Raw genomic sequence first — 13,191 nt, 5'->3', positions numbered from 1 at the left:
CCCCTAAGGTAAGTCTTTCCGCTCCCGGGATTGGAATGACTCCTTACCCTCTCCCTTAAAACCCATATCCTTTTGTCTTTCCTTCTCCTTCCCTCTTTCCTGACGAGGCAACCATTGGTTGCGAAAGCTAGAATTTTGTGTGTATGTTTGTGTTTGCTTGTGTGTCTATCGACCTGCCAGCGCTTTTGTTTGGTAAGTTTCATCATCTTTCTTTTTAGATATATTTTTCCCACGTGGAATGTTTCCCTCTATTATATATATATATATATATATATATATATATATATATATATATATATATATATATATATATATATATATAAACAAAGATGAGGTGACTTACCGAACAAAAGCACTGGCAGGTCGATAGACACACAAACAAACACAAACATACACACAAAATTCAAGCTTTCGCAACAAACTGTTGCCTCATCAGGAAAGAGGGAAGGAGAGGGGAAGACAAAAGGAAGTGGGTTTGAATTCTGCCACTTATTAAGTGACTCTCCTTTACAGGAGCGACAATTGTGACGATCTTTGAGTAGTGTCTGAGATGGAGCATTTTGACTGCCTAACTTTGAAGTTGAAATATGGATGCCCTTAAACAATTTTAAACACTGAAATAATAATGGTTGTGTACCAGATGACTGTTGCAGCAATATAGTAATGCCAATAGCAGACTGCTGTAGACAAAATCAGTATTTTAAATGTGCATACTGCTCAGTGCTGTCTCCATTTTTCTTGGGAAACATTTAGTAATTATGCATTATTCTTACTCTCTTGTCAGGATTGTGCACTCATAGATGCACCTCTCCCTCTCCTTTCACACACACACACACACACACACACACACACATTTTTACTCTGTCAATCCTAATTAACCTCGTCTTTATATAAAATATTGTTTTATCAAGGTATTTTCATGTGAAAGGGCAAACATATTACTACTCTTTTGACTTCCTATTGTATATATCTTTTGTGCTAATAATTACGCTGTCAACATTGTTTCAGATAACAAACCCTTCTAGCGAAGATAAAAACTACGTATATGATTTGTATTACACAGAAAAGATTGATTTTGATGACATGTTGTTGGACACTCAACTGAGTATCCATCCTATGGAATCAGAACTGGTATATGATGTAGATGAAGAAGATGATAAATCTCAGTTGGAGGAAGAGGACAGTGATTCAAATGATGAAAATAATTGGCGCAATGATTATCCAGATTCTGATAATAGGTAATTGTTGCCTCTTATGCATGTTGCTTGCCCCATTAGTCTCATTAAGTCAGCATGTGGCATTACCTTTCAAGATAAAGATATGTTACCTTTAGAATAATTCGTATATTTTATACTGTTGTGACTAATTCAAAATTTTTCTTGTGTCATCCAACTCATTACCGTGCAACATATAGGGAATTAGTTAGTGTATATAACTTGACAGAAGCTTAGAAATAGGAGAATAATGATGGCACACACTAATTTTTGATGTACAATAGAGACTTATTTTTAATTGTTTATTAGTTTAAAATATTGTATTAATTGGAAATAAAAAACAACACAATGTTAAGGACAATCAAACAATTTAAAACAGTCTACATAAAACTGAGTTTAAGTCCAAATCTACAATAGCTGTGTATTGTTTTTTCACTGTATGGCGACCAGTTTCATACCCCGGACGTATATCTTCACGTTGTATCTGTTTGTAGAATAAAACTACACAAGTAAAAGCACTAATATTCAGCCTAACCTACCAAACAAACAAGACAGTAAAACAATGTTCACACAAAACTGATACTTCATGTGCCACAAATTCCAAGGTACAAGTGTAAAAACATGACACCCCTCAATAAAACCTTGGGTGAAACGGCTGATGGGCATTTTATCCGAACCAAGTGCGATTACTGGTACATCTCCAAAACAGAGTCAAAAGATGAGCCCAGACAGCACAGCAGTCTTTGTCTTCAAATATGTCTGCTTGTGTTTGTATATGTGTGGATGGATATGTGTGTGTGCGAGTGTATACCCGTCCTTTTTTCCCCCTAAGGTAAGTCTTTCCGCTCCCGGGATTGGAATGACTCCTTACCCTCTCCCTTAAAACCCACATCCTTTCGTCTTTCCCTCTCCTTCCCTTTTTCCTGATGAGGCAACAGTTTGTTGCGAAAGCTTGAATTTTGTGTGTATGTTTGTGTTTGTTTGTGTGTCTGTCGACCTGCCAACACTTTCATTTGGTAAGTCACATCATCTTTGTTTTTAGATATATTTTTCCTACGTGGAATGTTTCCCTCCATTATAATCATACAATTAAGATATAAGAAATATAAAAAATATAAATACAAAATATCTAAAATGGTGCTACAATTAATGCTAGGCTAAGTTAATGTAAAACCTTTGTCATTATTTAAACAGTCCAAATTAACAGGGATAATATACAGACCATATGATGATGGAACTTAGTGAAACCAGACCAGATCTGAGTAAGACAAATTCATGGACCAAAACCCTCCTGAAACTGATCTCTCAAAACCGGCCAAGAACCCCTGTGGGAGGGGTGGGTGTGGGGAGGGAGATGGGGGGGGGGGGAGGGAGGAAGGTGGAGGTGGTTTGGAATAGAGAAGGAATATAGTAGAACTGGATCTAGGTGACAGGAACAATTATTTATCCAGGATTAATGGAAACACACGTGGACCCTATTGATAGTGAGGAGATTAAGAGTAGTTGAGATTAAATAATAGACTCCAATGTTTTAGGACCATCTGGCCATTCAATATCTGTAAAGAGGACTTCTTAATAGCCCTAAAAATGTGTATCTTTTGTAAAATATCTAACACTGTCCCTTTATTCTCAGTGCATAAAATGTCAAGGTTGTTTTCTACACTCATTACCGAATGTCCCCTTTCCCGCAACTGTAACGACGAAGTTGACCTTGGGATGTTTACATTGAGATGTTCTTTAAACTGCTTACTAAAACCTCTATCTGTTTGACCTACATATGTGCCCTGACAATCATTACACTGTATGGTGTAAACCCCGGTGTTCTTATACAAGTTGGTGTCACATGACTTCCTATGTCTGTATCTGGTCTCGATATTATGAGTAGAAAATGTGGGTAGAATACTCTTCTTTCTTAGGTGTCTGCCTATGCTTTCTGACACACTCACATAATATGGTGGTCAGTGATACCAGACAGCGGGCAGGTTAACGTGTAAGGGAACTAGTGTGAAGATAAACCATGACTGGCATGAAAATGGACCAGACCTCCTTTTGAGAATCTCATTATTGTGCTCTGAACAAAACTGCTGTTATATCCATTGCAAATAGCAATGTGAACAGTAGTATTATTTCATTTTTTAAAGCTTCAGGGGAGAGTGGAACACTGTGAACGTGACATAAGAATGCTCTGAAAGCCGCTTTTTTATGACTCATGGGATGGTCGGAACAAGAATGGATAACCAAGTCAGTTGTAGGGAGCTTCCTATAAATATCAAAAGAAAAAATGCTGTCTTCCAAACTGTTGACCAGAATTAGGTAAGGAACAGTATCTCAAGGCAGATGCTCAGTAGTAAACTGAATATCATTGTACTGTGCATTTAAATTACAGACCAAACAATGACACTCAGTACTAGATCCATTGTAAAGTAGAAGAACGTTATCTACGTACGTAAACTGTTTGACAATTTGTGAACCAAACGACGGGTGTTGAATCACAATGTCATGTTCAAACTTGGTCATAAATATATTAGCTAAGCAGTACGACAGGGGTGTTCCCATTGCTAATCCACATTCCTGAATGTAAGTAGCATCTCCAAAGCTAAAATAATTTTAGTTCATTACCAGTTCCAACAACTTGATAACCTCATCAATCTCAGCCAGGGGATGATTACTGAAGCCACTTAAGTTCTCATAGACAATCCTAACTACATGCTCTGTGGGGATATTACTATACATACTTTTAATGTCCAGCATAGCTAACCTGGCTCCATGTGGAACCTTCAAACTGGAAAGCACAGAAACCAGATGGGTACTATTACATGAAAGCACAGAAACCAGATGGGTACTATTACATATTGATATATCAGAAGGGTTGAACATAACATTTGTTTAAATACTCTGAAATCGATTTCTCTGAGTGGTAGCCTGCACCATACCTAGTATTCACTGTGAGACGTACTGGGAAATTATCCTTATGGACCTTTATAGTAGTCCTGTGGACATCAGATGTTTCTTTAGTTGTGCAACATATTTCGGTTTAGGGGCGTATCTACAGCACTTGACTTTACCCTCATATAGGCTTTTCTTGATAGCAACAATGTTGATAACAACAGCATTACTTGTAGCACCATTTTAGATATTTTGTTTTTGTATTTTTTTATATATTTATATATTTTTATTGGTTATGAACTAGGACTTCAGTCAGGTTCTGTTATTTTGTTGTAGATAGAACCAGGTAGTTCAGTTTCCTAAGCTTTAAGTAATTTGAATTGTATCTCACTTCCCATAAGTCTATCGGTTAATATTTTCTGTCTCTCGTACGGTATTGTTGTTTAACTCTGAGATCCACTGTGTTACTGCAATCCCTGAGGTCCAATCTGCATGTCCTTTTAATTTGGTTTCTGCTGCTAGATATCACGATCTCCAGATTGTGATGGGTTGATGCATGCTTATCTTCACAGTGTTCAGTGTGTTGCTAGCACTGTAACATGTAGTGCTATTTAATGCATGTCAATATGTTTTAGTATGCTGACAAGTCCCAAGGACTGAGTGTCTTTTAATTCTTTGTTTCTCCTGTGGATTTTGACAATGATAGGTTTCTTCTATTTCATACTCTACCGACACAGCGAGCTTTGTTTGAATTTACATTACATTCATTCTGCATTGTTTTGTGCTTACGGGTTTTTCCTATCATAATTATGTGGGTTGTCATGCGCTGTCTGGGCTCATCTTTTGACTCTGTTTTGGAGATGTACTAGTAATCATGCTTGGTTAGGATCAAGTGCCCATCTGCTGTTTCATCCAAGGTTTTATCGAGGGGTGACATGTTTTTACACTTGTACCTCGGAATTTGTGGCACATAAAGTATCAGTTTTGTGTGTACATTTCTTTAATGTCTGGTTTGTTTGGTAGGTTAGGTTGATTATTAGTGCTTTTACTTATGTAGTTTTGTTCTACAAGAAGATATGACCTGAAGATATACCTCCGTATGGAACTGATCGTCATACAGTGAAAACACAATACACAATTATTGTGGATTTGGACTTTAACCCAGTTTTATGTAGACTATTTTACTATCTCTGATTTTAAACTGTTTGATTGTCCTTCACACTATGTACAAGTATTTTAGCTGTGGTTGCTTGATCTATAAGATTATTTGTAGTACATAGCAAAAACTTGTATGCAATCATTAGAGTCATTTCCCATCTTTTTTTTCCCATGTTTTGTTAGGTAATTTTTTTTCTCTGTTTGCCTGTTCAGTACAAATTTTGCAATTGGTTTTAAAGTAACTTCCCAATGACACTTTAAACTTTCAACATTGCTCAGAACTGGTTGACAGTGCATTATTAATTTGTTTTTGTGTCTGGTGTGTTGTAAAAGGTACTGTGTTCTTGTACCTGTTCAGAACAGATTTTGCAATTGATTTCAAACCAACTTCTTGATGTGCTAGAGACTTGAAACTTTTGACATAGCTGAGAACTAGGTGACCATAAAATATTAACTTGCTTTCTTGGCTGGTGGGTGGTGGAGGGTACTTTGTATACCACTGCTGTTTCTACTTTTTTAGTTTCAGTCACAGATGTTGCGCGTTAAGAATGATTGCTGGCAAGTCTCTGCACGAGCATGAATCTCTAATTTTTTTATCTTCACAGTATTTTCGAAGATATACATAGGAGAGAAAATGAAATAAACTTCAAATTTATCATAGGTCTCTGCTCTAATCTCTTCAGAATGTTTTAAATACATTGAAAAGTTTCACACACACACAAGGCTAAAAAGCAGAAAATAATAATTAAAAAAAAAAAAAAACGCTTTTGAATACATTGTTTTCAAAATGGACTAAAGAATATAAAATAATTTCTAGACCCATACAGATTCCTAAGCCCATACAGATGGTCCTGAAAATTTGTGTTTGTGAATTTTTAGTAGTTGTGGTAATACTTGTGAAAAATAAAAATAAAAATGTGGAGCTTGTGCAGTAGATAATAGTAAGGTGTGTAGGGAAAGCTAGCATTGAGAAAAATCACACAACACTGCATATAATTTGCAGTTGCAGTGTTACGTGGCTTTATGCTTAATTACAGACTTGCTATTTTATCAGTTGATTTGTTTTCACCACGTCACACCCACTGTTTACGTCCTTCTTCATTGCTTTCCTATATCTTTACTACTTTTTATCTATATAAATGATGAACTATTGTTTTGGCTGTTTAACAACTTTTTAATAACTGTGGAAGTATTACAGGCATCGGGTCCCACCTAATGTGTCACCCGCCTATACGTTTTACATGAACCTTTCGAGACTCGATCGATCTGTTTACAAAGAGAAAGCAGAATATCTCTTCCTTTTATGTTGTCCAATAATGACCTAGGAAGCTCGACGCCCTCATGGCCCAGGCTCTACCGTGGCTCGCGGTAGTTTGCAGCATATTTTTTTTTTTTATTCCTTGCTGCCCAACCCAAAAACAAACTTAAAGAACATAATAATAATAACTGTTCTTACAATTATTCGTACAAGTGTTGGTTGATTTAACGAGGGGTGGGACAGGCCTAAGCCTTGTGACCCCACACAGTGCAGTAAAATTGTTAATGACTGAGGTGAACTATTCAGGCCTAAATTATCTATTGCATGTAATCAATGTTTTTCATTTTAAATTTTACAAGTATTGCCACTGCTATTAAAAATTCACAAGCACAAATTTTCAGGACTATGTGGAAGGAGTTAGAAATCTGTGTGGGTCTGGAGGAGATTACTATATTTTTTTAATCCATTTTCAAAATGTGTTATATTAAAAGGTATCTTCTTTAAATAATTATTATGATTTCAGTTAAACATTGATGAGTCTTCTGATGAAATGCAACAACTCGAGTTTTTAATATGGTATACTAGAGCACTACCTTTTTCAGTACGAATGACTATTAGTTTTTATTTATTTTCTGCTTCCATAATTGGTGCTATTTGTAATTTTTTCTTTTCAAATCTGGCAGTAATAAGGTAGAAGCAGAGTGTGATATGACTCACAGAAAACTGACAGTTGATGTTTTGAACATCTTTTTCCTTTGCATAAAAAGTTGTTGATTTACTTGCAGCATCGAATTGGGATAAAAGTCCAAGCTTTTGATTATTGCCTCCACCTTCCATCTGGGGCTAAAACTGACTGTCATAAACTGGCAAGGCTCCCACTTTTATACTTATAGGCCCTTTCTGTGTTGTCATCATGATGTAATGCAGCCAATCAGAGGCCTCCTGTGTGTATAAAAGTGGGAGCCTTGCCATTTCACGACAGGCAGTTTTAGCCCCAGATGGAAGGTGGAGGCAATTATCGAAAGCTTGGAATGTTGTCCTAATTTGGTGCAGCAAGTAAACTGAGAACTTTTTATGCAAGGTCTCCATCACGAAAAACTTTTTAGCTATATTTTTCCTTTTGTTGCACATTTGATAGATCTCAATACCTTTGCCTTTATTCCTTCTTTCAGTTCATATCGAGAAGGTCAAGCTGTATCTCTTTGTAGTATAACTTTTGTTACACTTCCAGTTTGTTTCAAAGCATTATGGTTTGTTTAAACATTCATCTTTTGAGTATATTTTTTGGTACTTGTTTTTTTGCTTGTCATATATCTATGCTATAATCTAATTTTTTTTTTAAATAAATGTTGGTATAATGTGTCTACATGAGTATAATGTTTCATAATTTTCACAGTATCAATGAAGATGACATGATGCTGGCCATGCAGATGGATGACATGAATATAGGTAAAAATCCTCGAATACTTTTTGTGTACACTTGCCTCTGTAGTGTGCCTTCCCTTCTGTTGTATGAGAAATGACAGTTGCTGCTTTTTATCTGTGTAGCCATAATAATTTTATCGAAAAGTACACATTTTTGCATAAAATGTAAGACAAAGAATTGATTTCAGCTTCGTACCAGCAGCAACACTGCAACATTGCATGATATACTAGAGTATGCAAACCCTTTTATTGTTTATTGTCTGGAATGTGATTTACTATACCTCTTCATCTAGTTCTGGCTAATTCCCCACCTCACTGTTTTGAAATCTGTGTGTATGCTCTGTCTCAAACCAACTCTTCATCAAAGCTAGCTGAACCCTAATCTATCATTCTGTTTTTTCATCAGGATGAAAGTGGCAGGTCATACGAACCTAGAAATTACTTGAATGTCCATGTCAGAATAGCTGTGATATTTCTTGGACAGTAGTGATCAGAGCAGAGGGACATGGGAAGCACAGTGCACATTTAGTGCATCGTTTTGGTGATGGTTATGAGAGGGAGATCAGAAACAGACTCTTGTGGGAATTGTCGAGAATGTGAAAGTGCTGTGTAAATAGGTTGTAGCAAATGATTTCTCCCTCAGTTTCTTTCTTGGTTGATCAGGACTGCTTACCTTGGACATGAAAGCCAATATATTCTGAACTTTGAGCACAACTGACCTCTGTCCCCCTGTTTGGAACAAGTAGAAAACTAATGCAAAAACTATTTCTGTGAAAGTCTAGGTCATACATATTTTTGCAGTAGGCCTCCAGTAAGGGCCTGGATTGTGCTATTGATACAAATCATACAAATTCCTTCATCAAATGAAGTGTTGTGTGTTTCTCCATGTGATGAAGGTCTTTGTCCACTAGCTAATTAATATCCAACAGTCTACTTTTAAATGTGCCTGTCTGCCACTTAAATTCCTAATTCATGTTGTTACTGTGTTACACAGCTCTGTGTCATATTCTGAAATGTAATAATTTTTGCTGTAGTATGCTATGGATATTAATCTAAGTTACTAAACAGCACAAAAATGAAAAACAGAGCCCCTGTGTATAAAATTTTTAAATTGGGCTACAAAGGTAAACTCAGAATGTCATATGCTCAAAATATCATGCAAAAAATGTGGTACAAACAAAGATTCTGAAAGGACAGATGTCATTGTAGTAGATACCTATGTATCATATTCTGAATTTGACCTACACAGCTATATAAAATGTGTCATTCAACCAACAATCCCTAACAAAATTAATTACTATTGCAGGGGGCACTCTTGTATCCTATTCCAAGTTGTATTTACTTAGCCAAAGCTAAGCTTTAATATAACCCAAATCACAGAAACTAAAGAACCAATTCTCTGGAGACATGTTGTAGATTCCTAAGTCTGCCATTGTATCTCAAAGAAAGACTACAATAATGACTTTTTGTCATTCAATTTTCATTCAGAGTCAGTGGCAACACCATCCCTGCCCTAAATCCTGTCTTACCTGTGTCAGCCCCAATATTTAAAAGTTCATAATACCTGGGAAAATATGACTTGATAGTTAGCATATAGTTCTGTATTATATTTAATGATAACCCAAAACTACCATTTTTTTAGAAGTTCTCATGTTTCCTGTCACAGTGCACCGTGTTTGGATACAGGAAGGTGGCTCAGACCTGAGTATGGCGAATAATGGTACCCCATAGAAAAATGGCAGCAAGGGACGGTAAAGGACACCAGGCACACATGCTGAAGAGGCTATTCCAGCAGCCATTGAGGGAACAGGTTGCAACCAGCTGCTGATTGCGGCACATGTTGGAACAAATGATGCCTGTCAACTGGGCTCCAAAGTCATTCTTGGGCCGTTCCAGTGACTTGCAGAGAAGGTTGAGAAGACCAGCCTTGCGCATGCAGTTTCAAAAAAGCTCACAATTTGCAGCATTGTCTGCAAAACTGATCGTGGCCCTTTGGTTCTGAGTTGAATGAAAGGACTGAACCAGAGACTTTGAAAGTTCTGTGTAACACTTTGTGGGGATATGAAATGGAATGATTACATAGGTTCAGTCATGGGTAAAGCAGGTGGTAGACGTTGGTTTATTGGTACAATATTGGGAAGGGCAGTCCCCGATCATGCAGAAGTGCCGCAACACGACGTGACATGAACTGGACTATGTCTGAAGTAGTGCTGGAGGGAATTGGTACCATGAATCCTGCAGGGCTGTCCATAAATCTGTAAGTGTACAAGGGGCTGGAGATCTCTTCTGAACAGCACGTGATCAAGGCATCCCAGATATGCTCAATAATGTTCATGTCTGGGGAGTTTGGTGGCCAGTGGAAGCGTTTAAACTCAGAAGAGTGTTCCTGGAGTCACTCTGTAGAGTTCTGGATGTGTAGGGTGTCGCATTGTCCTGCTGGAATTGCCCATGTCTGTTGGCATGCACAATGGACATGAATGAATGCAGGTGATGACACAGGATGCTTACATATGTGTCACCTGTCAAGAGTCGTATCTAGACTTATCAGGGGTCACTCCAGCTGCACATGCCTCGCGCCATTACAGATGCTCCACCAGCTTGAGCAGTCCCCTGCTGACATGCAGGATCCATGGATTCATGAGGTTGTCTCCATACCTATAAACGTCCATCCACTCATTACTATTTGAAATGTGACTCATCTGACCAGGCAACATGTTTGCAGTCATCAACAGTCCAATGTCGGTGTTGATGGGCCCAGGTGAGGCGAAAGCTTTGTGTTGTGCAATCATCAAGGTTTCACAAGTGGGCCTTTGGCTCCGAAAGCTGATATCGATTATGTTTCTTTGAATGATTTGCATGCTGACACTTGTTGATGGCCCAGCACTGAAATCTGCTGCAATTTGCAGAAAGATTGCTCTTCTGTCATGTTGAACGATTCTCTCCAGTCATCGTTGGTCCTGTTCTTGCAGCATGTCTTTCCGTCCACAGGATGCTGGAGATTTGATGTTTTACCAGACTCTTGATATTCACAGTACACTCATGAAATGCTAGTATAGGAAAATCCCCACTTCATCACTACCTCAGAGATGCTGTGTTCCATCTCTCATGCGCCGACTGTAACACCACATTCAAACTCACTTAAATCTTGATAACCTGCCATTGTAGCAGCAGTAACCCATGTAACAACTCCGCCAGACATTACCGACGGCAGTGCCGAATTCTGCCTGTTTACATGTCTGTCTATTTGAATACACATGCCTATACCAGTTTCTTTGGCACTTCAGTGTATGTTGATATACTAACTAGCAAAACATATGCTTCTCATTAAAATAACTTCAAACCAAGGCTGAGTGAGTACCCATAATAACCAAACCAAGAGAGAAATGAATTTTTACAGCAATGGACAGAGAAGGAAGGCAGTATGTGTAACAGTTTTCACTCTGCATATAATGAGACTGTGACATTTTATTATTTATTTTTCAGATAATGAGCTTTCAAGTGATGATGGAGAGGAAGATTATATTTATAGTAAGGAAGCTGATCCAAAGGATATCAGACTTTATGGCTCCTCCTACGCACGTTACAAGAGGAGGATGATGGCTGAATTAGATGAAGCTGACTCAGATGACTCTAATAGCAGCTAGTATATTAAGTGAGACAAGTAGAAGCTTAACTAAAAACAGAGAAGATATGAAAAGTTTTGTGTTTCTGGACATACAATTATGTAGATAACATTTTTCTAAAACCATTTGAAAATAAGTGAAAAGTGTAACATATGTGGACTCTCACTGTGTTTCCAAATTTTATTACCCATCATTGTTCTGAAAGAAATAGTTACCACAATGTATTCAGTGATTTCTGTTGTTGATCACCTACAATTTTTTTTTCCCCCATTGATACTTCACTGCAGCATCAGTTTGGATGTTTAAGTCTCAGCATAGCTATATGAAAAAATTCATGGACCAGTTATGATGTTTTGTTAAATTAGACATATTTATGTGACTTCGTATATGTCATGAATACAAAACTTACTGAGCCTTGTACTACAGATTTGAAAAATTATGTACCCAAAGTTGCAATCTTCCATGTAATATTTTGGTATTTTTTCATTCTATGTTATGTTGTTATATTTTTATAGACAATATGTTTCCAATTTTTATTAATACATATACAGACGTTTACTTTGTTGTTTTTAGAATAATGAGTAAATTTACAAATGATTGACAGTAAAGTGCCTACAGATGTCTTTGTTATACGACTTTGTCCTATTGCAATGGCAGCACATGTTTCATGTTCTGTTTTCTGTTGTTTTCATTGATATTTATTGTTGTAATCTGACACACAACACAACCAAGAATGTTAATACAACTTTATTAGTCTGTGGCTTGTATGGCAATCATCATAACATACACCAAACACAGTAAGATAAGGAAAGTGTAATAACAGGATACTGAGCATGAGTGTAGCATGGCAGGATTTAAATAGGCACTCGCCAATGGCGGGCTCAATCATAAGTTCACAGAATTGCACTTTCACGTGCGCTCTCGCAGATGACAAGACACTGCTAATGTATGCAGCTTTCAAGTGTGCGCATATTACTTCATTTCTCTTCCCTTGGGGGGACAGCTCAGATTTGTGAGGTGTTTATGGCTTCTTCCTCTGAGAAGCTCTGACAGAGATGACGTGCTTATACTGGGGCATGTGGTCGGGAGTATTTAGGGCACAAGCAGGGTAACAGTCCGCCTTCTCATGTCAACCCATACGGTAAGATGGGTGACGCCAGCATGGGTTCCATGCGCCATCAGGCCCAGGGCCTGGTGGTGGTGGGGCCCCTGCAGTTGGCAGCTGAGGCAGAGGAGATGGCTCAGGTGTGGACGGCGGTTGCATCGGTACTGGTAGCGGAATTAGAGAAGCTGTTCCAGGTTTGTCCACTGGTGATGGGGAACCCCTCGTATGTCATGATGTCTGGTTGGGGTTGTCTGGTCGTCCACATGCAGGCACAACTGGTCGTAATGGCATGCAGAGAGGCTCTCTTTCATACGGATGTCATAGAGAGGGCAGCCATGGCATCGGGAGATGACTGTGGGAATCCATTTTGGGCAACAACCAAACCGCATTCCCAGATTTCGTATCCCGCCTGGGAGGCAGCGCATGTGTAGGAACGGGAAAAGGTAATAAAAGTCGGTACTGCAAGAACGTGGTTTACTGGTGCAAAAAACAAGGTGATAAATGATTACATAACTTTGTACG

The 13,191-nt window shown here is 38.0% G+C and overlaps 1 protein-coding gene across 1 annotated transcript in view; it reads left to right on the top strand.

The window, feature by feature from the left end:
• The window catches only part of LOC124798140 (probable RNA polymerase II nuclear localization protein SLC7A6OS), a 71,286-nt gene extending 59,196 nt beyond the window's left edge, over positions 1-12,090 (top strand). The window contains exons 4-6 of the mRNA XM_047261418.1: positions 1,009-1,238; positions 7,913-7,965; positions 11,425-12,090. Coding sequence (XP_047117374.1) covers positions 1,009-1,238; positions 7,913-7,965; positions 11,425-11,585 — 444 coding nt within the window. The 3' untranslated portion in view covers positions 11,586-12,090. The remainder of the gene's footprint in view (positions 1-1,008; positions 1,239-7,912; positions 7,966-11,424) is intronic.
• Positions 12,091-13,191: the final 1,101 nt, after the last annotated feature.

This window comes from Schistocerca piceifrons, chromosome 5, assembly GCF_021461385.2.
Source record: "Schistocerca piceifrons isolate TAMUIC-IGC-003096 chromosome 5, iqSchPice1.1, whole genome shotgun sequence".
Classification (NCBI taxonomy): Eukaryota; Metazoa; Arthropoda; class Insecta; order Orthoptera; family Acrididae; genus Schistocerca; species Schistocerca piceifrons.
This window is presented reverse-complemented; position numbering and strand designations above follow the sequence as displayed.